At 46.2% G+C, this 25,009-nt stretch overlaps 1 protein-coding gene across 4 annotated transcripts in view; it reads left to right on the forward strand.

Annotated features, from left to right (window-relative positions):
• PCDH1 (protocadherin 1) overlaps positions 1-25,009 on the forward strand; it is a 480,648-nt gene that overhangs the window by 273,002 nt on the left and 182,637 nt on the right. For all 4 annotated transcript variants that reach the window (XM_033927152.1, XM_033927151.1, XM_033927153.1 and 1 more), the window contains one exon: positions 17,985-18,204. In XM_033927152.1, coding sequence (XP_033783043.1) covers positions 17,985-18,204 — 220 coding nt within the window. The remainder of the gene's footprint in view (positions 1-17,984; positions 18,205-25,009) is intronic.

Genomic DNA, 25,009 nt, shown 5'->3' on the forward strand with positions numbered 1-25,009 from the left:
AAGGCCTAAGAGCCAACCTCAATAGTGATGTCACAATGGCTTGATTAGATGGGAACTTCAGCATTTGGAACCTAGGACAATACCAGGTGGACTTTACAGTCTAAGACCCAGAAATATCAAAGAAGAGCTGAGATTGTGATGTCATAATGCCTCATTCCACCAAGGCCTAAGAGCCAACCTCAATAGTGATGTCACAATGGCTTGATTAGATGGGAACTTCAGCATTTGGAACCTAGGACAATACCAGGTGGACTTTACAGTCTATGGCCTAGAAACATCAAAGAAAAGACATGTATTTGTAATGGGTTATTGTTATTATTGTATATTATTGTATATGTTATTATGCAACTGCTGTGATTTGTGTGGAGCAATTCTTTGTCACATATTGCTATATCAATATTAAGATTTTTGTCTGCTTCTGAGGCTATTTATTTAGTTACTTAATTCATTTTCTATTCCCTTCTCCCCAGCGAGCTCAGAACGGATTACAGGTTAACCTACTTAATATATAGTTAACGGGTTACAATTTGCCATAGCTACAGTACAAGTTTTTTGTTTTTTTTTAATCTTAACTCAACACATAATAGGGATTGAATATCAATATACAGTTTGCCATAGTTACAGTGGAAGAATTTTCAATACAAGTTTTTATCCGAATGTAACATACACTGAGGATCTGTTACCAATATTCATTTCTTTGCAATCTGCTGCCCATAGGCAGGGGAGTTAGGAGAAGAGGTATGTTTTTATTGCTTTCCTTTTATCTTTTTCTCTTATTTATTTAAGGTATTTTTATACCGCCTATCAAATTATCTAAACGGTTTACAATCAGGTCCTCTCCCTATCTGTCCTAGTGGGCTCATAATATATTTAACATACCTGGGGCAATGGAGGATTGAGTGACTTACCTGGGGTCACAAGGAGTAGCGTGGGATTTGAACCCACAACCTCAGGGGGCTGAGGCTGGAGCTCTAACCACTACGCCATGTCTTCCTCATTTTTTTGTAATCCTACTTTTATAGTAGACTCATCAAGCAAAGGATCGACAATAAAAGAAACTTGAAAAATAAAAAGAAATATCAAAAGGAAACAAAAACCTTGATCTCCTGAAGGCCATAATTATAAGAGAGCAAAGCCAAAAAAAAGAGAGAGCACCTAGCAAGGTTATGAAAATAATTTGCTGAAAGGGAACTTAATATATTGAGCTCTATTTTATACCTTTAGCAGGCCACTACCAAAGCTAGCTCTAACCATGCGCATACATATAAATATAACAGCCAGTGGCATAGCGAGGGTGAGAGGCGCCCAGGATGGTGGTATCCTCCCCCACCCTCATCTCCACCCCCGCCCCACCTCCACTCCTTCCCTAATCCCGCTTGTCATGCGCGCCTCCATACCTCTAGTTGAAGTTGTTGCTCACAGCGTTCAACCACTTGCTCCTCACAACCCTGTCGGCTCTCCCTCTGATGTCACTTCCTGTGCATGGCACCCAGACTTGACGTCAGCAGGAGGGCTGACGGGGTCACGAAGAGCACGTGGTTGACTACTGCAAACAACAACTTCCAACTAGAGGTATGGGGGAAGGGAAGGGGGGGCATACACGTGGAGGGGAGGAATGGGAAGAGGTGGGGAACAGAGAGGAGGAGGGGTGCCGGTACCCAGAACAGACTGCCCTCCTACCCCCCTTCCCTTACTTTACCACTAAGAACAGCTATGATAACTATCAAGATAAATTCTTAACTCGATATGGTAAAACCCCATTACTTATTGTCTCTACCAGACCAGTCCAGAGCCATTGAGTTATGTCCTTCAACCTGTAAATGGGCGACAGAATCAGTCATGAGCTCTGCTCTGTATAAGGCATCATGCAGCACGAGATCAGCAATGTTTCTGTGCCTCCAGCAGATAGTTCATGGACATACGAGAGGCTGCTGAAAAGTTCTCAGCCCAACCAAGAAGAGAATGATGTGGATCCATGAAACTTACAAGCTATTCCACACTTTCCTTGACATCGCCGATGAGATTGGCTCTTAGGCATTGGCGGAATGAGGCATTATGACATCACAATATGAGGGGCTGCTGAAAAGTTCTCAACCCAGCCAAGAAGAGAATGATGTGGAGCCATGAAACTTACAAGTTATTCCACACTTTCCTTGACACTTTTCATTTCAATGAAGCAAATGCTGGGGCAAGTGGCGGGACCATCTTGAAATAAATGGGCACAAGTATAGGGAAATCAAGCCATTGTGACATCACTGATTAGGTTGGTTCTTAGGCATTGGTGGAATGAGGCATTATGACATCACAATACAAGGAGCTGCTAAAGAGTTTTCAGCCCAACCAAGAAGAGAATGATGTGGAGCCCTCAAACTTACAAGTATTCCACACTTGAAATGGAACGAAAAGTGTTGAGAAAAGTGTGGAACAACTTGCAAGCTTCATGGCTCCACATGATTTTTCTACATGGTTGGGCTGAAAGTGGCCCCTCGTATAGTCTAGTGGTCCAGTTGGAAAATAGGTTGTTAGTTGAACTGGGGGTTAGAGACTGACTTTAAGGTCCATTTTTAGGGCAGTGTCTGAAAGGGCACTGAGAAGGCATCATTGGGCTCAGTGTAGTGGTTCCCTCCCCCATCCCTGATCTTTCTTTTTGTGTAAAAAACCCCCAACAAATTAAAAAGAAAGAGAATGATAACAAGAAATGATGGAAGCACACAAAAAAGATCCTAGGTTAAGTGCAGTCTTCAGTATGGAGGTGGTAATTTTGTGTATTGGCTTGCTGGCACCAAAAGCAACTGATTTTGTAATACCCAGTAGCATGACGGTATCAGTTTTAGGTTTGTTTATTCAAATTTGATATCCTGCCGAAGCTTATAACAGTTCTCAGCGGCTAACAATTAAAAAGAAATACAATAAAAGGAAAGGAACTCCATAATATTCAGGGAAGGCCTATACAATCTATAAAAGAAAAAAAAAGTGTCCATATCCTTCTGTTCGGACCATCCGTATACAAAGATGTTTCTGTGCCTTGTTAATAAATATGATCATTTTGGGGAATGTCAGAATCGAAGGCCAGCAGAGAAAAGAATGTTTTCAAAAGGGTTTTAAAAGCTTTAAAATCGAATTCAAGACGTATACAGTATAGTTTGGTTGCACATTGAGTGTGGGAATGGCAGCCTATCAACTTGTCGGTGATGATGGCCTCTGAGTGAGCAAAAAGGTCTTCCTGCTAGGAGAAGCTCCCCAGGACATGTCCAGTCAATGCAGCTCATGCCACATTGGATCCATGAATTGGCTTGATTGGGAAACAAGTTTGGTTGGGAGTCACCTGACTGCACCCGAGCCCTTGCTTCCACCAGAAGCATTGAGCACTACTGTTTCTACTTGCAGCCATGCTCCTCCTGCTTAAATCGCTCATGACCTCCCAAACCGGCAATGTACAATGGCATTTAACCTAGGGTTACCAGATTTTTTCCCCAAAAAAGAGGACTCGTGGTCCCTCTCTGTTCTGTCCCCACCAGGCCAAGTCGTGGGCCAGACCCCGCCCCCATAATAGAACTAATTATAACACCATTTTTTCCATATATACACATACACAATATAATTTTATTAAACATAATGATTAACCACAAAATTAAACTACACAAAGCTATGTTCCTAAATTTGCCATTGGTGATTATATTTGTTTTGTGCATCAATAAAAAAATTGTTTGATCATAAACTACACAAAGCACACTGTAAGCTTCTCAACATTCATTCCTACCAGAACACAGATAACCCCTTTGCAAATACGGGACCAAAAACTAAAAGTACTAATATATACAAACCAAACCCTAAGATGCAAGACTCTGCATGCAGTACAACCCAAAAGAAACAAATGCATTTCTTCCTGAACAGTGCAAAATACAGACAGCAGATGCACGTGCCGGCCATGTGGACCGGCAGCAAATTTCTGCGGACCGGCACCGATCCACGGACCGGTGGTTGAAGAACACTGGATTAAGGCACCTCTAGGCACAATTCTACAAATGGAAACTAACTTTGATTGACATGCGATAGGTGCTGCTTTTCTAGACGCCTACCAAGTTAGGCGGAATTTATAGAATCTGGCCCATTGTTTTTCCTTTGGAGCACAGTGGACAGCTATGGATATGCTATGTCTCACCATGCCTTTTACTTAAATGCGATACTGGTTATTAGCACAGGGAGCCGCGCTGAATGCTCCATGCTGCTCCCGACGCCCATAGTAACTCTGTGAGCATTGAGAGCGGCACAGAGCATTCAGCATGGCTCCCTGCGCTAATAACCGCTATTACAGTTTAACAAAAGGGGGGGTTTATGTTTTGCCATGCTATCTTTTACCCTATTACCCCCTCCTCCTTTTCCGAAGCTACGTTAGGCTTTTTTTTTTTTTTTAACACCGGCCAATAAGCATCAGAGCTAATACCACTGTGGCCGGTCATAAGACAAAAGCCTGGCGCGGCTTTGGAAAAGGGGGGATATATTTGCCATCACTTTGTATAAATATGCTTTATTATGTATGTAAACTTGTAACCCGTTCTGAGCTTTTCTGGGAGGACAAGATCTAAAACGAACTAACTAAATAAACAAGGGAAAGATCTGAACCGAGTACAGTACTGTTAAAATGTCATTTTTCCTTGTAACCCAAGATGAGAACTGTGCCTTTTACATTTTTGTAAACTATTAGGAATAAGCCTAATGGTTAGAGAAGCAGCTGAGAATCAGGGCTCAATCCCCCGGCTGTTCCTTGTGATCTTGGGAAAGGCTAGACTCAGGGCACTGGTCTTTGACCTAAGGGCTGCCATGGGAGTGGACTGCTGGGCACGATGGACCACTGGTCTGACCCAGCAGCGGCAATTCGTATGTTCTTATGTCACTTCATCCTCCGTTGCCTCATGCAAAACTAACTCTGGCTTTTGCAAAGCCGTGGTAGAGATTTCTACCGCGGGCCAGCGAGGCAAATGTAGAATTCCTATGAGGCTCAGTGCATTTACCTCGCCGGCCTGCGGTTGAAACCTGTACCACGGCTTTGTAAAAGCCGCCCTAAGATTGCGATCCCTCCGGAGAGCTGAATGTTCACCTCTTCAGTGGCTTTTGGGCTTGCAGGCAGTCTTAAGAAACTCATACCCTCCCACCTCCAAAATAATTTAGGTCCTTGTCCAGTTTTTCTTAGTGTTCTCATTTGAAAGTGCTTGTGAAAAAGATTACGACAGCCAATATTTTCATATTTTTTTTCCGCTGCACGCTTATTATTGTATTAAAGGCTTCTATTAGCCAAGGCAAATCAATAAATATGATTCAATATCCTTTAATGTGTCTGATGGAGACAAATGGTAGAAACTGGCTTAGGAGGTCAAGACTGTGAGAGCTGGTCTTAAAAAAAAAAGGGCAGGTAAACAATGCCTGAAAGTCCATCTGCTTCCAGCCCAGACTTAAGCTTTTCTTTAAATGTATTATTACCTCTTGGCAGGGTGCTAAAGTTTAAATGCAGGTCTTGATTTCAGCAGAGAGAGCAGCTGCCAGAGCCCTGTGCTTAAGCCCATTTTGCTTTTCCTTCAAAGAATGATCTGGAGTTAAATGTACAGGGCTCTTTGTGATTTAAAAAAAAAAAAATTAAAATAACCAATATTTCAGGTCCCGGCACCAAGCTAGATTTGGGTAGCATATCATTCTGGGTCATGGAGACCCTCAGGCTCTGCGGAGTGTCTGCAGTGTAGATTGATGAAGCAGATGGGACATTTGTAGTAAGTCTGACACCCTCCCCTCCAACCAGCAGTTCATTTTTCAGCTCTTAAACTCTCGTAAAGTGGCCCAGGACATAGAGGAAAAAGCAGCAATGTGGCATTGTATCACAAACTGTGTGCCGCGAGACGCCAGGGTGGAGGAGAGGTGCCAGCTCCGGCTGACTGCCTACAGGACGTGCCTCTTGCAGCAAGAGGCACATCCCATAGGCAGTCAGCCAGAGCCAGCGCCTCTGCTCTCCGCACCTCTTCCCTTCCAGCATCGCCCACTGGCAGCTCAGGGCCCCGTCTGGAGGGCCTTCACGTAATATCATTGCAGTGTCCATAATATCATGCAATGATTACGGACATTGACGTAATATCATTGCATCGACATCCATACACTTCCAGATGCCCTTGAGCCACGGCCACCATGTTTAGTGTACCGTGGCTTCGTAAAGTTTATGAGACACGATGATGGCCGCTGCCTATGCATCAGGTAATGTGCATCCGACCCGAGCTCGCCGACTGTTTTACTTTATGCTGGTGACAGCTGTTTCCAGCTTAACTACATTCCTACCTGAACGCAGTGCCGAAGAGGAGAGGCCAGAGTACTGCAGCAACATTGAGGACTTGCTCCAGAGGATGCAAGGAGCTGCGTCTATAACTCCGGAGGTTGGCCTGCTGAGGATCCCGGGTGTGGGCGAGACCGGCGGGATTTCTCTTGGGCCAGATACTACTCTCAGCCCGGAGATTAGAGCACCGCCTCCTCCACCACAGATAGCCAGTTCTCCCAGGGGCGAGGAAACCCCGAATGAAGGGGCGGTCCTATCCCCAGAGGCAGAGTCAACACCAGGGAGCCTGGGAATGGAGATCCCGGTTCGGGTAATCTATGAAGAGGACTCTGTGGAAATTACAGCAGCAGGAGGATGTTTGACCCAGAAGGAACAGAGTCATGGATATCTTAAGGAAGGTGAGAGACTATGCACTTCAGTACAAGTTTCTTTTTGGGATAGGCCTGCTGAGGTGACCTTAGAAGCCCTTTGGGACCTGGTAGCAAATTTTGGGAAGACAATTAGCCGCAATTTCCAACAAATTGAAAATAAACTGATTCACCATTCAGAAGAGCTAGAAAAATTAAAAATGGACATGACTTCTTCAAAAAATATACTTCAAAAGACTCAGCAAGATATGGCTTCAGTAAAACAACTTCAGGAAACTATAATTAAAGATAATTTAAATCTTAGAAGAAAAGTAGAGACATTAGAGAACCATGCGCATATTAATAACTTGAGATTGATAAATTTTCCAAGAGTAATCATGGTTTCACCTAGAGACGTGCTTAGGAGATATTTAACAGAAATTTTGGAAGTTCCGGAAGGAAATCTACCATTCTCTCAAGTGTATTATCTCCCTAGCAAAATTCCACATCAACAGCAACTTGAACCTACTCAAAGACAAGCACTAAATATTACTGAAATTTTGGAGAAATCAGACACAGAGGTGGCAACACCAGCAACATTAGTTGTTACATTGGCTCTATCTATTGATAAGTCATGGTTATTGAGACTATTTCTTAAGAATAAACAGATGGAATTTCTTGGTTGTAAAATTCAAACGTTCCCTGATGTTTCAAGGGAAACACAAAAACGTAGGCATGATTTCCTTCTTTTAAAACCAGGGATCATCTCACTAGGAGCTACATTTTACTTAAGACACCCTTGTAAGTGCATTGTTCGGTATCACTCAACTAAATGTATAATTTTTTGAACCTCAACAATTGACTAATTTTGTGGCTATGTCCCATCTGGACAAGGATAAAATTCAATCTTGAGCTCTAAAAGGAAAATAGTAGCTTTGTTCCCGATGTATAGAACAGCATTACTTGGATGTATTGATTATATCTCTACTTATTTCTTGCCAATATAATTCTTGGATCTAAAGAGGACTTGAGCTAATTTCACCATAATAATTCTTGTAATTTTACTTAACTTTTGTTAAGTAAGGATTTATTGTTTAACTAGTCTTTAAGCCCGTTACAAAAAGGGTGCTAGAATAGATGTATCTGTCTGTCTGTGTTTCTATATCTCTCTCTCCTTGGCCGCTGTCTGTATCCTTCTGTCTCCCCCTCCCCCCGAGCAAAGCTGTCTGCCCCCAGCACCCACCTCCCCCCCCAAATGTCTCTCCATGGCCCTCTTCTGTCTCCCCCCCAGAGCAAAGCTGTCTGTCCCCAGCACACCTCCCCCCAAAGCAGCCCCCTTTCCCTATCTCTCCATGGCCCCTTCTGTCTCCCCCCAGCACACCCCTCCCCCCCAAAGCAGCCCCCCTTTCCCTCTCCCTGTCTCTCCATGGCCCCTTCTGTTTCCCCCCCAGAGCAAAACTGTTTGCCCTCCCCCCAAAGCAGCCCCCTTTCCCTCTCCCGCTGACTCTCTCTCTGGCCCCCTTTCTCTGTCTGTCTTTCTGTCCCTCTCCCTGCCCCTGTGTCTTTCTTTCTTTCTGTCTCCCTCCCTCTGCTGTCTCTGTCTGTCATTTTTCCCCATTTCCCTGTGCAGCAGCATTTCCATCACACTTCCCTATGCAGCAGCAACAGCATTTCCCTCCTATCCCCCCCCTTTCCTGTGCAGAAGCAGTAGCAGCATTTTCCCCCACCCCCCTTTCCCTTCTCTTATCTTCTCTTCCCTGCTCCGTTTGGCCCCTTCCCCTTCTTTTACTGCCGTTGTCCTGCTCGATCTGGCCTGCTCCTGACCCTCCCACCGCCGACAAACCACGGGGCTCCAGCCGCGTAGGCAGCACTTTAAACACACTGCTTCGCGGCCTTCTACTGTCGATTTCCTCTGCCGCGTCTGTCTCCGATGATGTCATCAGAGACGCGGCAGAGAAGGGCACAAAGCAGTGTGTTTATAGTGCTGCCTACGCTGCGGGAGCCGGGAGGTTTGTGGAGGGTCAACGGCCGGAGCGGGGCTGCTGTCCACCATTGCTGCCACTGGTGCTGCCTAGTCCGCTGGAGTTACATTGTCTGCCCATGGAGGCTCAGGTACTGTTCAAGTTGGGTTGCTTCTGTTATAAGGTCTTATATGGAGCAGCTTCTCTTTACTTGGTCAACAGATTTTCTTTAGTTTCATATAAGTGATTAACTAATTCAGGGGTAGACAATTCCGGTCCTCGAGAGCCGAAGCCAGGTCAGGTTTTCAGGATATCCACAATAAATATGCATGAGATAGATTTGCATCTCAAGGAGACAGTGCATGCAAATCCATCTCATACATATTCATTGTGGAGATCCTGAAAACCTGACCTGGAATCTGGCTCTCGAGGACTAACTTATTCTATTTTTCTGCATTATGTATACTGTTAATCTTTGTAAACCGCGTTGAACTTGTGGTTACGTGGTTGACAAGTACAATGTAATGTAATGAGGCGCCGGCTCCGGCTCACTGCCTACAGGACGAGCCTCTCCTCCTCCCTGGTGTCTTGTGGCACACTCGGAATCTCACCATGGCACACTATACACATTAGGGCTTTACACCCTTTAGTAGCATACCCTCCATTCCACTGCAGGGCGCTTTTGTTTCGCTTCCCTGTCTGGGATTAGCCACAGAAACAACTTTCACATGTAAGGTACAGATAAACCATGGGTGGGCAACTCCAGTCCTCGAGGGCCGGAATCCAGTCGGGTTTTCAGGATTTCCCCAATGAATATGCATTGAAAGCAGTGCATGCAAATAGATCTCGTGCGTATTCATTGGGGAAATCCTGAAAACCGACTGGATTCTGGCCCTTGAGGACTGGAGTTGCCCACCCCTGAGATAGATGATCCCTGATGCTATTGCACTCACCGCTGATGCTGAATTTGTGGCAATGAGATTGACCCTCAGAGGCTTACTTCTAGATCTCCTCATCTGATCTGCTATCAGGTGGTTCCCAACCCTGTCCTGGAGGACCACCAGGCCAGTCGGGTTTTCAGGATAGCCATAATGAATATGCATGGAGCTGATTTGCATGCCTGGCACCTCCATTATGTGCAGATCTCTCTCATGCATATTCATTAGGGGTATCCTGAAAACCCGACTGGCCTGGTAGTCCTCCAGGAGAGGGTTAGGAACCACTGGTGTAGAGGACCACTAGAAGGTAAAATCAAGACATACAGACAACACAGCTAAATGATCTGGGTTTGATAACTGTTTAAAAATCAGCCACTGCTTGAGAGCCTGTTTCCTTGTCCCATCTTATATATAGTTCTAGGTACATGAACTTTCTTCTCTTTGCTCAGGTGATCTGAATAATTAAAATAACATTATGGCATAGGTTAGAATATTGTTATTGACCATCTTCTACATGAGATGATCAGTATTCAATAGCAGATGTAATGGGAACAGTGAGTGGTACATGGAGCGTTGACATCTGTTGCTTGGCAACAGAATCGGAATGAATGGCAGAATGTGTGGAGGAATGATTGTGTTTCGTAGAAGGACAGTAAACTCCGGCTGTAGATTCATAAGTCGGTGATTGATCCTAATTTTCTGAAAGTCACTTCGGTAATCATAAATGGCATCCAGCATTCTATCCCCAATCTCTGTGACCTTTCCAAAAACACTTGAATAGTAATCAAACGTAGTGGTTGCTGGTCCCGTAACTGAGTTGCACATACTGCTGGCTGGGAGCTGGAGAGTCTCTGTCATTGCTCAGGGGAGACACATTCCCTCGGATTTATCAGCGGTGCCCACATTTGTGCATGATCCTGAGATCTGTACGTAAAGAAATTAGTTAATAACATGTTAAAAATCAATAATTGGCATTTATTTGGATTTGCGCAAAGATCTGGCTGCGCGCGATCCACGCCCAAATCCTTTTGTGTGTAACCCCAAAGGGGGTGGGGTCACGGGAGGGGGCTTGTGATAGAATTTGAGGGATGCATGACACCCAACACAATATGGGGTAGTTTACAACGAAATGGATCACCAAGAAAAATGCGATACTGTGTAACAGCAATTGCATTCTCTGATGTTCGGCACATCAGATACAATGTATCAACTTCAGGAGTGCTCTGAAAAAAGTTTTGAGAGGCCACACTTAGGGTTACCAGACGTCCGGATTTCCCCAGACTCGTCATCCTTTTCGAGGACATGTCCGGGGGTCCAGACGGCTTTTGTCCGGGTTTTGAAAAGCTTCCTGTAAAAATCGATCGGGAGGGGGCATCTACATATGCGGTGATGTCATCGTGGTGTGTCCACGCATGGGTGGATGCCGCTGGGGGCGGGGCTAGGGGCAGAATGTTGTGTGGCACAGTCAGAACAAAGTCCCTGTGGGCGTGGCCATGGGTCCGGATTTTTCTTTGGGAAAATCTTGTAACCCTAAACTTAGAGCAATGCCCCAACAGCAGATTTCTCTCCTTTATCAATCACAGCACCTTCAAGAGCTTTTCATACAGCAGACTTTGCTTATAGCAAACATAAGACAAGTTAAAGAACTTATCTGTGCTGGAGCAAGTCCAAACTTTCCGGGTTTTGGCATCTTTCACATCTAGCTTCCTCAGAAAAGAATTAGCATTGGGTTTTCTGAGGAAGCTAGGTGCAAAGCGTGCCAAAACCCGGAGAGTTTAGCACAGATAAGTTCTTTAACTTGTCTTATGTTTGATATAAGCAACAGTCTGCTGTAAGAAAAGCTCTTGAAGGTGCTGTGATTGAAAAAGGAGAGATGTCTGCTCTCTCGAAACGTTTTTTCTGAGCACTGTTGAAGTTGATACATTGTATTTGATGTGCTGAACATCAGGGATTGCAACTGCTGTTATATGTCCCAATTGCATGCCAGGATTTATATTAGGTTTCAGCTGGCATGAATCCTCGGGCATGAGAATCCCCACTAGGAGCTATTTTATAAAGGGCAACCCTTATAAAATAGCGCTGATTTTTCCCAGTGCCCATTTTTCAGTGCCATTCGTTGCATCCGGCCCTATGCGATTCGATTTAGACTTCACATTAGGTTGCAAATGGAACTGCTGTTCTTGACTCCTGGCCAGGTATCATTGCCAGAACGGCTGGAGTTGGGAAGCTAATATCAAAATTGGGGTAGGGGAGAAAACAGCAAACAGAAATCAAAATAATAATGCAGCTCCGTTGGGAATGAAGGCTTCGGGTGGCATCGAGTAATCAAGGCCGGTTTCAGCTGAGCTGAACGGAACTGCTGGGTCTCATGGTTGAGCCGAAATGCTCTCACTTCCTTGGCAAACTGTTCAAATGTATGCATTCCCATCCAGGATCGATTGTGAAAATGGGCTGGCCTGTGTGGTTCAGACAGTTCCTGGTAATGGGATAGTATTTGCTTCAGCAGACGATCAGGGAAGCTTTCTTACTCAAACTTCAGTTCACAGTAGGATGAGCAGGGATAGATATCTAATATAATAAAATGGTAAGCCGCGCATGTGCAGTTCCTAAGTGTGCGCCGCTTTTCTGTGAGCTGTAGTGACACATAGGAAGTGCGCATGCGCGGCTTACGGTTCTTTGAAAGACACGGCGGTGGCTACTCTCACGATCCCCGCCTGCGTCGGACTTCCGACGCAGGTGGGGATCATGAGAGGAGCTACCGCCGCGTCTTTCAACTAAAAAAAAAAAAAAGTCAAGACCGAAGTTTTTTTCAATTTCAGAGACGCTTCAGCGTCTCTCTCTCTCTCTCTCCGGTCGTCGGCGTCGTCTTCGTTCCTCTCCCCGGCACACCCGAACCCCTGTTCAGCCTCCCATCCGACCCTCCCTTCGGCTCCCTTAGTTCCTTGCCGCTGCTCCTCTTCTCTTCCCGCCCCGCGGTCCCAACAAACGTCCTTACTCCAGCAGGGGCCGCAACACTCTAAACACGCTGCTTGACAGCCTGCTACTGCCCTGATTTGCTCTGCCCGACACGGGCAGAGCAAATCAGGGCAGTAGCAGGCCGCGAAGCAGCGTGTTTAGAGTGCTGCGGCCCCTGCTGGAGTAAGGACGTTTGTTGGGACCGCGGGAAGGGGGCGGCAAGGGACTAAGTTGGCCGGTAGTGCTGTTTTTCTGTGATGGAGGAACACACAAAAAGAAAACAAAATAAAGAAAACGTTGGCCCCCGCCGAAGAAGCGGAAGGTGGAGGAGGGGCGCGAGGAGCCGGAGAGCTGTATGTAAGTGTGTGTGTGCATGTGTATAGCCGAGGAGGAAGTGCAGGAGGAGCAAGGAGGTGGGGAGAGTGGATTTCCCCTACTTGGATGTCAGGCATCAAGAGGATTGGAGTAAAAGCTTTGGTCCTGTGATCATCACTCTTTTCCTGGGGCTACTGCTGGATAGGGGGGGGGAGCAGGACATAAAGGAGAAGAGCTACTGCTGGACAGGGGGAGGAGGGAATGGGAGGGGTGCTGCTGGACAGGGGGAGATAAAAGGAGAAGGGCTACTGCTATATGGGGGGAGCAGGGAAAGGGGGGGAAGGTGTTGCTGGACAGGGAGGAGGTAAAAATAAGGGAGAAGGGCTGCTAGCACCCGTTAATGTAACGGGCTAAACAACTAGTATATATATATATCAATGTTTTATTTAGTTTTTATTTCTTTTCATTTTCTTTTGAAACATGTAGGCATTAAGGATTATAGAATCAACTGAAAATACAGCCATTGCCAGATAATTTTTATTTTTTTTAAACAAAGCCCCATCAAACTTTTTTTTTATAAAAGTCTTACCAAAATTATCAGGTTTGAAAGGAAGTCCTTCCCACTGTGAGCCAATTTATACTTTAAAATAGCAACCTTTAGAGCTTGAAAAACCAGAAATTCTATGGAAGGGATGTGGCATTGTTTTATATGGAAACAAAAAGATTAACTGTTATGTGAAGCCCTGTTTTGCAAAGAACATAGAGATCAGCATTTCAACATCCAGGTAGATGGTATTTTAGAAAAGGTTCTGCCAACAGAGAACATTTTCTTAAAAAAACATACAGTGGGTACATATGTTTGCTGATAGATGCAGTAGATGTAGTGATTTTACAAAAAATGAACTCATGGACCCAGCAGTTGGGCAGCATTTATATGTAAGTGCCCAAGACTTCAATATTTATTTATTTAAAACTAGTATTTAAGCCCGTTACACTAACGGGTGCTGGATGTCTGCATGTCTGATTTTTGATTTTTTTTTTGTCTCTCTCTCCCTGGACGCTGTCTGTCTGTCATTCTTTGTGTCTGTGTCTCTCCCTGGTCCCCTGTCTGTGCGTCTTTCTTTCTGTCTGTCTCCCTGGCCCACCTGCTTGCCAAAGCAGCCCTCTTTCCCTCTCCCCTTGTTGTGCAATGCCTGCCCTTCTATTCCTCCCCCTCATGATTGCTGTCTGCCCCCAGCACAACCATCCCCCCCAAAGCAACCCCCTTTCCCTCTCCCCCTGTTGTGCAATGCCTGCCTGCTTCGTGGCCCCCCTTCTGTTCCTCCCCCCCCCCCCCTTGCTGTCTGTCCCCAGCACACCCTTCCCCCCCAAAACAGCCCCCTTTCCCTCTCCCTCTGGCCCCCCATTGTGCCATGCCTGCCTGCTCCGTGGCCACCTTCTGTTTCCCCCCCCATGATTGCTGTCTGCACTCAGCACAACCCTCCCACCAAAACAGCCCCCTTTCCTGCCTGCTCCATAGCTCTTCTTTTTTCGCTTCCCCTCCCGTTCTTCCACTCCCTCCATCCATCCATGGTTCCTGCCGCCGTTGCCGCTCCTGTTCTAAGCGGCCTGCTTAGGTTCGTGGCTGGCTGTAGCGAACCTCGCAGGCCGCTCTCCATATGGTAGCATGTTCCCTCTGATGCGATCACGTCAGACGGAACGTGCCTGCGAGGTTCGCTACAGCCGGCTGCGAACCTCAGCAGGCCGTTTCAAACAGGAGCGGCAGCGGGAGGGGGAGTCGTCGACGTATTCCCTACCGGACACAGCCACCGCCAGCGCTGCTCCACACCGCCTTCATCCTGCTGTGGCAGCCGCCCCCTCCCCCGGAGCGACTCCGACCTCTACTGGGCCCTCCAGTAGCTCACACTCCCACTCCCAAAGCAGCGGCGTGAGGTGGAGAGCAGGGAGGCTGTGGTGACGTAAAACACGCGCATGCGCACTCGTGTTTCCGCGATGGATCAGGGAACACGACTTTTGAGTGCGCATGCGCGGCCTAGCATTTTATTATATTAGATTCTATACTGTTTTCCCAGGGGAACTCAGAACAGTTTGCATGAATTTATTCAAGTACTCAAGCACTTTTCCCTGTCTGTCCCGGTGGGCTCACAATCTCTCTAATATAACTGTGACAATGGGAGGATTAAGTGACTTGCCCAGGGTCACAAGGAGCAGTGTGGATTTGAACCCCCAATTTCAGGGTGCTGAAGCTGAAGCTTTAACCACTGCGCCACTCTAGAAATGAAAATGTAGTAAAAGTGAGCCAAGTATAGAGTAATCCAGCCATTGTGACATCACTGATGAGGTTGACTCTTACGCATTGGTGGAATGAGGCATTATGATGTCACAATACCAGCTTGGGCACATGGTCGGGTTGGGCCCATGTGCCTCAGGCCCCGCCCCCAGGAGGGACCTAAGGCTCCCGGGCCTATTCTGATTGGCCCAGGCGCCTTAGGCCCCACCAGTAGGCAGAGCTTTGGGACGGATGGGCCAATCCGGCCTCATCCGTTGTTGGCTGCCTGCCGAACAGGCGGGTTTGGCTCCCGTCTGTCCGGCCAACTACACAAAGGTACGGGGAAGGGGGGGGTGGGGGTGTCGTGGGGGTCGGCCAGGGGGGTCACGGGTCGGTTGGGGGGCGGTCGGAGGTTCTTGGGGGGGCGGTCGTTGGGGGGGGGGGGTTTGCGTCGAGGGCAGGAGGGCCTGGGATCCCTCCTGCCGTAATGTAGTGCGGGGTGGGGGTAGGGGATCGCCGTGGCCAGGAGGGTTTGGGCTCCCTCCTGGCCCGATATTGTCGGGGAGTTGGGGAGTCGGCGGGGCAAGAGGGCTTGGGCTCCCTTTTGCCACGATCTTGTCGGGGGAGCAAGAGGGCTTGAGCTCCCTCTTGCCACGATCGTGTTGGGGGTGCTGCAGTTGGCTGGGGCAAGAGGGCTTGAGCTCCCTCTTGCCCCGATCGTGTCGGGGAGTCGGCGGGGCAAGAGGGATTGACGTTAGAGAAAGGGCGAACCGCTGGAAGAGGAAGCAGTGCAGGGCTCACGGAAGGGCCGGGACCGCCAAGAGAAAGCAGCAGGACACCGGTAGGAGCTTCTACATGATGGGGGGGGTCGGGAGGCTGTGGGGGTGCGAGCGGTCCTTCAGGGTGGGGGTGCGGGTGGGAGTGCGTGCGAGCGGTCCTTCGGGATGGGGGTGCGAGCGGTCCTGCGGGGGGGTGAATCGGACATCGGGGGGGGGATCAGGCTTTCAGGGTGGGGACAGGACTTCAAGGGGGAGGGGAGAGGAGAGTCGGGGCGGGCGAAAGGAGAGTCGGGGTGGCCAGAGGAGAGTCGGGGCGGGCGAAAGGAGAGTCGTGCGGCGACGGAAGAGTCGAGCAGCATGCGCGGTATACGGGTGTGCGTGGTATATAAAAATTTCTGTACATAAATTTGTGTTTTCCGCGCGCTATACCCGTGTGCGCGTTTTACACGGGTGCGCGTTATCTACGTGAAAATACGGTACCTCAAAAATACCATAACTTATAACAGTAATACATAAAACAAGATTAGGGTTACCAGATTTCTTCATGAAACAAAGAGGACATGTGGCCCCGCCCTGTCCCACCCCTAGCCCAGCTCCAATCCAATTACACCCTCAGCCCCACCCCCACACAAACCTTGTCTCTCCTTCCCTGAGTCCGGGCCACATCTGGAGGGCCTCTGAGCATGTGCGGATCTGACACAATGATGTCTCACGCATGCATGCATGCTTTTGACTTTGTCGCATTTTACATGCTTGGAGACCCTCCAAGCAGTGGCATAGTGAGGGTGAGGGGTGCCCAAGGCAGTGGCACCCCTACCCCACCCTCTTCACGCCCTTCTTGCTCAAGCGCCCCCTTCCCCTGTACCTCTTTAATTTTTCACGGGGCAAGCAGCATCACAAACTTGCTGCCCGCATCAGTGTCGGCTCTTCCTAGGTGCGGGATCCGGAAGTGCTGTCAGAGAGAGAGCTGACACTGACGCGGGCAGCAAGTTCGTGATCCTGCTCGCACTGGGAGAACCCACTCACTTTTCACACACCCACCATCCAAAAATGTCAAACGAAAAAAACTCTATGACAACCTAATATCCACCAGAGCAGCTAAACTGGACAGACAAATCACCATTCTGTTGTCATCGACCTTCAAGAAAGATACTAAAACCCTACTCTTCAAAAAATACATAAAACCTATCTAACATGACCAGTTCCTACCTCAACCCCACTTCTAATTACCCAACTAATGCTAAAATGCCTCTATTTACCCATCACTTACCACCTTAAGATAACGACAACTCTTTGGTAATTCTTATGTAACTCTTAGGACATCTCTTATGCTATTCCTGTAAATCTTTATGTAAACTTTAAATCTCTGAGAACTTATGTAATCCGCCTTGAACTGCAAGGTATTGGCGAAATAGAAATCAGTAATGTAATGTAAAGGAGGTACGAGGGAAGGGAAGGGGCAAACACACACGGCAGGGGTGTCAGGAAGGAGCAGGGGGGCTGACTGCCCCCCCTTAATACACCACTGCCTCCAAGTATTTTTTTTTTTAGTTTGTCACGTGATATGGACGCAGCTGTTGTGTGTCCTGCGCCTAACAGCTCGTAATACATTTGCATAGGGTTTTCGTTGGCTGCTACTGTGATTGATAAAAGCCCCCGATGACCCTTTTGAGCTTCAGAGGCTGAGCTGTCATGCAGGTAAGACTGGCCTAAACCTGTCTTACGTACATGGCAGACTTTTGTGCATTGGGGCCTGAGTGTTATATAGTTTACCTGTAAATATACTAGAAGGGTCTTGGAGCAAAATTATTTAGAATAGAAGAGACAGGTGAGCGTGCTAGTGAAATATGGTATGGATCTGTGTTCCTAAGGGAAGATGAGTTTATTTTGCTATGAAATATATTAGGCATCTTTCATCTGAAGGAGGGGAGGCAGGTTAATAACCCAGTGAAATATACCAGGACATCGATAAATATCCAAATATAAGTATGATATTGGTTGCAGCCCTGTTTCTTTTGATAGGTTCTTTTAAATCCTTTTTTAGACAATTAGAAATGTCCGTTTACCAACTTTTTTCTTTTTATTATTTTTTTGTTTGTTTGTGAAGTTACCTCATCGTCGAGTGACATTCTCCACATCCAATCAGGCTCAAGAGCTACAGGATCCCTCCCAGCACAGTTACTACGATAGTGGATTGGAGGAGTCTGAGACTCCCAGCAGCAAGTCTTCATCAGGGCCCCGGATTGGGCCCTTGGCTCTCCCCGAGGACCACTACGAGCGCACCACCCCTGATGGCAGCATTGGTGAGATGGAGCACCCTGAAAATGGTAAGGGAGAGATTTACTCCTTCTTGCCCCATATAACTCTCCTTGAGCCTAATGTACTGATTCAGACATTTTGTCTGGGTACTGCGAAATGGCTAAAGTAGTACATTTATTCCCTATGTAAAGTCCTGCCCCGCTGAATGATTTCTGGTCCATTCTACCTTGTCAATTTCTTTTCCATTGGGAAATATGTCCTGCTCCTCCCTCTGATGCATTATATTGGCATGAGATGTGTGCCGTAGCTTGCCTTGTAAGCAAATGATATGTTGGATTTTGAGACGGTAGTAATGTGAGAGTCTCCTACAATGTGAAATTGTCCTTCTGCATTTTCATGGCCCTTAGAAGAAACTCTCCCAAAGGCAATCATTCTAATCAACTAAGTGTGAATTTGAAGAGAAAGCAAGTGCTAATTAGAAATCAAGAGACCCTGAGGGGGTTTGGAGCAGTGGCGTAGTAAGGGTGAGAGGTGCCCCCCACCCCACTGCCGTGCAAGTGCCCACCTTCCCTTTATAACTTCTCCAGCACGAGCAGCATGCCCGTGTCGGTATCAGCTCGCCCTTTGACGTCGCTTCCTAGGTGTGGGCCCCAGAATTGACGTCAGAGAGAGCGCTGATGCCGACGCGGACAGCAACCTCATGCCGGGGAAGTAAAAAAAAGGGGGGGAAGGCAAGGGGCTCGCGGCAAGGAGAGGAAGGAGGGGTGCTGGGCACCCGGGGTTGATCGCTTCCCCCCCCCTTACTATGCCACCGGGATGGAATTCTTTTTACAGTGAGCGTTAGTGTCCGAGCATGCATGCCGGCGTGTTTCTATGCATGCTGGAAATGTTGCCGCGTATGGCTTTGCTGCTGATTCTTGATTTGCTTAAACTTGGTATTAAGCTTCAGATCTACATGGGAAGGAAGGATCATTCACTGGATTGTGTCTACTAAAGGTTTTCTCCCATTTTGTGTTTTAAGTGTAGGGGCCGGTATTGGACCACGGTGGCGGGCATGCACTCAAAATGCTACCATCGTGGTTCTATTGAAACTGGATACTCAGCACCAGTAGCCAGACACTAGCCAACGTCGCATGTCCAGTTTCGGTGCCGACCCAAAAGAGCTATACAGTTAATGGCCATATTCAGATCTCTAATTAGAAAGCTTGCTGGATAAAATTAGGACAGACCTTTTTCTTATCCTAACCTTATTCGTCTAGTTATCTGGTTAGGGGTCTGAAAATTGCTGCTAGCCAGACAACCTCTGGCTTTACCTAAACTCTTAAGAAAAACAGTAAAGGCAACCTGCGATGCTCACTCCTTTTATTATATTGCACAAGACGCGACACGTATGTGTTTTGGCCTCTATGGCCCGCCTCAGGATTCTCAGCCAGCCAAGCACCAAAAGTCTCACAATATCAGGTCTTTCAAACCGTCCTTCCCAGACTTCTTAAACGGTATGATAAAAGGACTGAGCATCCCAGGTCGCCTTTACTGTTCTTCTTGTCTTTCTACCTTGGGTAGGTAGCATTTCCTGTTTCATTGTGTTCACTTAAACTCTACTCATAGATCATCTCAACACTGTCCAGATAGTACTGAGGTGTTCTAGTTAGTGTCGTCAAAAATCCACCTCATCCTTAGTCACTGGGGCCCCCTAAAAGCAAATCGCTGGTCTTTTCTCCGTTCTGTTTTAGCTTTCCATGTCGTTTGGTTTAATTTTTTTTTTTTTTTTTTAAATTTATAACTTTTCATTGTTACATACCAAGTAAAACACTTGTACAGAAAGTGAGGTAGTATACAACTTCATAAAGTGTAAAACACATTACACCTTAGTACAATTACAAAAAGAAATAAGAAAAACAATTTTTAAAACTAACTCACTCAAGTCCTCAACCTGTGATTCCAAGATTACACATAGGCGAAGAAATAAAGGGGAAAATACAACAATATAGCAAGATAAGCTACAAAAAGTACTGAGGTACGAGCGGCTTCATTAACTATTGAGCACTTGATTTTCCTTCATCTAGTCGGGACATTGCCAAAAAAGCGTTTGGCTTAATTTCGAAAATTTTCATGGGGATAGAAAATTATGTCATGAAGGGGTCCTTTTACTGAGCTCGGTTAAGCACTAACGCATGTTTATTACAACAAGAAAAAGTGGCATTGTGTGGAGTGTGTTCAGGAGTCCCAAGGTAATTTTTGCATGTGAGGACGCTACCCACACGTTAAAAAAATAAAATTTATTTTTCAGTGCTGGGGGCAGAGAGTGGGCGTGTTCTGTACTAATTTGTTAATGTAGCTACATTTGCCATGTGCTAACCCATTAGCGCATGAGCCCTTACCACCTACGTTAGGGGAGGCAGTAAGAACATAAGAATAGCCTTACAGGGTCAGACCAATGGTCAATCTAGCCTAGTATCCTGTTCTCATGGTGGCCAATCTACATACTAGTACCTGGCCAAAACCCAAATAGTAACAACATTCCATGTTACCAATCCAAGGCAAGCAGTGGCTTCCCCCATGTCTGTCTCAATAGCAGACTATGGACTTTTCTTCCATGAAATTGTCCAAACCTTTCTTAAAATCAACTACGCTATCCGCTCTTACCACAACCACAACTATTCTCTGAGTGAAAAAATATTTCCTTTTATTGGTTTTAAAAGTGTTTCCCTGTAACTTAATCGCATATCTCCTAGTTGTTGTAATTTTTGATGGAGTAAAAAAACGATCCACTTGTACCTGTTCTACTCCACTCAGGATTTTGTAGACGTCAATCGTATCTCCCCTCAGCCGTCTCTTTTCCAAGCTGAAGAGCCCTAACCTTTTTAGTCTTTCCTCATACGGGAAGCGTTCCATCCCCTTTATCATCTTGGTCGCTCTTCTTTGAACCTTTGCTATATCTTTTTGAGATAAGGAGACTAGAAGGGAATGCAATACTCATGGTGAGGTCGCACCATTGAGCAATACAGAGGCATTATAACATTCTTACCCCGCACGGCAATGGCACTGAAGCCCTTTAAATCTCTGTGGGCTTCGGGGCTGTTACCCCAGCGCAGCCGCTAGCGCAGTTTCGTAAAACAGGCCCTTAGTCTTGTTAACCATCCATTTTTTAAATAATTCCTAGCATCTTGTTTGCAAACTAATTAGATAATGAGCAGTTAACAATCAATTATTGATATTAATTGACACTAATTAGAACTTACACAAGGATCGACCTGTGCTCTATTTTGTTATATGTTATGTCGCATGTGGTCTTACATCCTGCCGAATCCTCGCAAAGCAGAGGTTACAAATTGCATACATTTTACACAGACTTGTATACGTACCAACATTACAAAGAGCTTATAGACATATAGTAACTGATAAAACATTTATAACACAGTGCATCTAAATTGTTATGCATGCAACTCAAAAGGTGCCGTGACCAGGGAAGAGGCTTAGGAGGGTCATGGGCATTCCCAAAATTTAGACGCAGTGTTATAGAATAGAGTCAATTACGCTCCCAGCTGCCATTAGTTGTGCACCTTCATTTACACCAGGTTTCAGCAGGTGTAAGTTCTTGTGCGTTCTGGTCACCGTATCTCAAAAAAGATATAGTGGAATTAGAAAAGGTACAGAGAAGGGCAACGTAAATGATAATAGGCATGGGACGACTTCCCTATGATGAAAGACTAAAGCAACTAGGGCTCTAGCTTGGAGAAGAGATGGCTCAGGGGTGATAAGATAAAGGTCTATAAAATAGAGTGGATTGGAAAGGGTAGATGTGAATCACTTGTTTACTCTTTCCAAAAATACTAGGACTAGGGGGCATACGATGAAGCTACTAAGTAGTAGATTTAAAACAAACCAGAGAAAATATTTCTTCACACAATGTGTAATTAAACTCTGTAATTCATTGCCGAAGAATGTGGTGAAAGCAGTTAAATTAGCAGGGTTTAAAAAAGGTTTGGATAAATTCCTAAAAGAGAAGTTCCTAGGCCATTATTGAGATGACTTGAGGAAATCCACTACTCCTTGGAATCTTGCCAGGTACTTAAGGCCTAGGTTGACCACTGTTAGAAACAGGATACTGGGCTTGATTGTCCTTCAGTCTGTCCCAGTATGGCAACTCTCATGTGTGAACCAATGTTGTAACCCCAGAATTGTAATACTATGCCAGCTTTCTCCATAGAGTGAACCTGTGGGGTTCTACTACTATCTCCCCTTTTTACTAAGCCACTGTAGAGGTTTCTACTTTGACCTGGAGTGTTAAATGCTCCAACTCATAGAAGTCCTATGAGCATCAGAGCATTTAGCACTCTAGGCCACAGCTTAGTAAAAGAGGACCTATGTTTGTTAGGTGTGAGATTACCTCAGCAGGGTGGGAGGGAGAAGGAAGAGGCACTGAGTGACCCAGAAGTAGAATAGTTGTAGTCTTGGTCCTGCTGTCTCTCAGGATGCAGCTGGGCGTTTACATCTGCACATTGCCCAAGATAATCGGCTTAGACCTAATTGAATTTGTGTCTCCTTACTATGGGCAGTTAATTTCATTTCTAGGAGATCAGAAGCCAGAAAGCAAAGCAGCTCTGCATTGTGCTAGCTATCATTTTTCCAGATTTCTGTTATCTCCAGTTAATTGAATAATGCACCATACTGAAGGATATTAGTGAGACTGTGCTGAATTCAAAAGTATGGCTCTTCTGAGTAGACGGTGTCCCCCCTTCCCCCCCACCACACACACACTCTTTATCATTAGATTTTTCCTCTTAACCCTTTCCACGCCTGTCCTTTTTTTAATTTTAAATATATGTTATTACGGTGAATCAACGAGTGCGGGTTCCTTCACCATCCCCTCCCTCCCCCCCCTGTGTACCCCAGCACACATTCAGCCGTCTCTCCCAGTAAACACAGTGCCTTACAGCCAGAATATCCACCTGGCACTCTGGCACACATTTGTCTTTAGACATTACCGCATTCACTGCCCCCTCCCCCCTGGGTCCCAGTGTGGCAATTGCAGTAGATTATGCGTAAATTATGTTTCCTCAGCATGCGGTTCAAGAAACCTTTTCCATAGCACAACGTAACGCTGTGAGATCTCAAATGTAGCCAATTCCTTCGTATTCGCTCCTGTTCTTTTGAGCATGCTCTTCTCCAACAGGACCCTCCTAGTTTTAAAGCGGATCTTTATTTGGGGGGGGGGAGGGTACTCTAAAATGAGCTGAGAATGCACAACCGACATTACTCGGTAATTTCATTTTGTGGAATGACTGATAGCAGAGCCTTCACTGACCTCTCCCCGATCTTATTTCACCATTTTAGGAGGATCACATAGGAAATCATCATTGTACATTCTTAGGGTTACCATAATTGCTCCAGAAAAATGAGGATGGATTGAGACATCCAGGTTTTCCTTCCGTCGCTTTCAATGGTGCCTCAGTCTGTCCTCCTTATTGCCACTGCTTTCAACATAAGTAAAACCCAGATGTCTCAATCCGTCGTCCCTTTTCTGGAGCCATATGGTCAGGCTATACATTCTGCTCTTCTTCATCGCTTGCCCTTTTCCTGTTCTGCTGTCCTGTACGGTGACAGGACAAAAGCGCGGGAGACAAACGCACGCCGACATTTGAGAGCATTCAATTGAGCGCAAGATTTCAGAGCACCGCTCTAAAAGCTTATTTTAAAGGGCTCCGACAGTGGTGGGGTGGGGGGAACCCCCCCTTTACTTAATACTGTTTGCGCTGCCGTATTTGGGGGAGGGGTGTAGGGGGGTGTAACCCCCACATTATACAGAAAACTTGAGCGGCGCACTGAAGTCTTGCGCTCAATTGTCCGCTCTCAAATGTCAGCGCGCGTTTGTCTCGCACTCTTCTGACTGTGAACCGTCCTGCACTTTTCTGTTTGATACTGCCTTCCTTCAAATACGTTTTCTCTTTTCATTGTTCTTTTGATGATTTTCCATTAAATAGTCACTTTTTCCAGTTTTTCTGCCCCTGGTTTCCTCCATCGGTTGAATAATCACGGACCTTTATTTGCAGTATTTTTGCTATCCCTCGACTTTCCCGTGACAGAAATCAAGCACTTGCCCTTCCAGTGCCAGGCTATAATGATTCACTCGTAAACATGATTCATTTCTGAGCCCATGCCTTCCTCCTTCACTCCAAAGTTTAAAGTTAGGACAGCTGATGCTTCCTGCTGTGGGTAACTGCCTTGATGTGTATATGGGGGAGAGCAGCTGGAGTTGCCCTTAGAGAGATTTATTTAATAAAGATTAGTGTCTAGTTAGCTTCAGGCAGTGTTGACCTGCTGAGCCAGGCCCTATGTTTTCAATCGTAAGGAGCTGATCCCTAGCAGCAGAATATAGGATGGAGAATGCAGGGGGTTCCTTTTACAAAAAGCGCTCTTTGGAGCAAATAAATCTTGTTATATAAGCATATTTATTCTGAGTTTTAATCAGACTTGATCTTTTATGAGCGCTCATTTTTCTGCCGTCTCTATACCTATATGTGCCTGCATCCATCTCTTTGGATAAAAGCCCTATAAATCACTGTAACGTTACGGTGCGTGGGAGCTACACAAAGCCTGAGATTTTGTGGTGATTAACTTGCACTGCAGGGCTGAGCAGAGCACAAGTTTAATCCAGAGTCTTACCATTGTTACCGCTGTACAGAGTCACAAAGAAGACAGTCCCTGCTCTAATGAGCTTGCAATCTAAACAGGCAAGACAAACAGGATGTCATGGATACAGTTAAGGGGAATGGTTAATCAGCTGGCTGGGTTGGAGGGCAGTGGGGAGTACAGGACAATCAAGCCATTGTGACATCACTGAGGAGGTTGGCTCGTATTGGTGGGATGAGG

This window comes from Geotrypetes seraphini, chromosome 18, assembly GCF_902459505.1.
Source record: "Geotrypetes seraphini chromosome 18, aGeoSer1.1, whole genome shotgun sequence".
Taxonomy (NCBI): Eukaryota; Metazoa; Chordata; class Amphibia; order Gymnophiona; family Dermophiidae; genus Geotrypetes; species Geotrypetes seraphini.